Raw genomic sequence first — 1,593 nt, 5'->3', positions numbered from 1 at the left:
GAACGAGTTTTACAGCACTTGCAATATGCAAGTGCCGAAGTTTAGAGATGTTACAAGGGAGTAACAAACACAAAAGAGGAGGAGACATAGGATGATAGATGTTTGATAGGAAAGAAGGAGCAGACCACACCAGAGCACCCGCCAAGCACTCACAAGTAAATTTTAGACCTTCCAGGCAACTATTACCATCATTAAACACAAAGCAAAACCAAGGAAGAAATTTGACCGATTTCATTTTATTGATGAAAAAATTAAAGATTACATCATTGAAGAAAACTATTACCTTAACAAAAGCAATAAGGACAGAGACAAGGACACCGATGATTTTTTCTACAGAAATGCAACATAACCTGTACGGAACCGGGAACAGACCTGAAAAATAGCCTACCAATATGAACAACGGCAATGAAATGTCACACGTACACACAGACGAAATACTCACGACGGAGTACGACGGGCAAACAGATGATGAACGACGATACTCCAAACCCAATTTATGCATCATCTCTAGCAAACAATTATTCATGCTAAATTCACAGATTAAAATCAGTCTAATAAGATGAAGATAAATAGAATAAAAACAAGAGAGTTATTAACCAACCGATTTATCCGTCCACACTTTCAACTGATAAAACAACCCTACACAAGAGGTGTATTATTGGAAAAAAACAACAACCCAACAGGATAAAGGCGAAGAAGTCTGTGCGTTATTTACACAAGATTTGATTGCAGCTGTACCAGTCAATCACAGGAACTCTCTCTCTCTTCACACCCAATCAACCTACTACGCAGGAAGATTCGGGTGCTCACACGCGCGATATTTCGCTACTAAACGGTCGAGAGCGGTGGTGACGAGATATAGATTTCACTAGATGTCCACTGTCCACCGTGGGTGCGATCTTCAAATGGTGGCAGGCAGAATTCAGGGGCAGTGTCAGGTCTTTCTCCTTTTCCTTTGTTCTCTAGAAAGTCTCGAGGCAGCGCTTCTGATTACTCTTCCACGATCTTTTCTTCCACTTTGACCAAAAACTCAATAATTTCCTCGGTGAAGTTGTCTCCCTGGTTGTGAAGTTCGTCCGTGTCGATGCCTGAAACAAAACAAAAGGAAGGGGGGCAATAAATGGTATATTCAGAGAGTGGAGCTCATTTGAGGGGTACTACAGCATAAAACGATGCAACCCCAAACAAAGATGGGATAATGGGAGCCATTACTGCAAGACAAGAAATAAAACCAGAATATTCTCTTTGACACCTGTGTGCATGGCAGGGACATTTTTGTAGGAGCAACAAATGCATAAAGCGGAGAGATAAAACTTGGACTCGCATAGTATTTTGTATAATTTTTAGCAACCCCTCCCTCCCTCTCTCCCACAGTATACCAAATCCAAGTATGAAACCACGATGATCACAAACTCTTACAGGAACCTAAAGGGCCCACTAAGGTACCGTACAAACTAGTAACAAAAGACAGTCACAATGGGAGCATCAGCATGTAGGTTGTCATCAAAGGCATCAGCCGAAAGATGGTTTCATGTAACATCACTGCTCTCCACTTTGACTACATTCTTTTGCATAGAACAGGATCAAGTGCCC

General features: G+C 41.4%; 1 protein-coding gene across 1 annotated transcript in view; it reads right to left on the bottom strand.

Moving 5' to 3' along the window:
• Positions 1 to 948: 948 nt before the first annotated feature.
• The window catches only part of LOC101856924 (eukaryotic translation initiation factor 3 subunit B), an 18,200-nt gene continuing 17,555 nt past the window's right edge, over positions 949 to 1,593 (bottom strand). The window contains exon 18 of the mRNA XM_005108007.3: positions 949 to 1,088. Within this exon, the coding sequence (XP_005108064.1) occupies positions 991 to 1,088 (98 nt within the window). The 3' untranslated portion in view covers positions 949 to 990. The remainder of the gene's footprint in view (positions 1,089 to 1,593) is intronic.

This window comes from Aplysia californica, unplaced genomic scaffold (assembly GCF_000002075.1).
Source record: "Aplysia californica isolate F4 #8 unplaced genomic scaffold, AplCal3.0 scaffold00649, whole genome shotgun sequence".
Taxonomy (NCBI): domain Eukaryota; kingdom Metazoa; phylum Mollusca; class Gastropoda; order Aplysiida; family Aplysiidae; genus Aplysia; species Aplysia californica.
The sequence above is the reverse complement of the archived record's forward strand: the minus strand, read 5'-3'. Positions and strand labels throughout refer to the sequence as shown.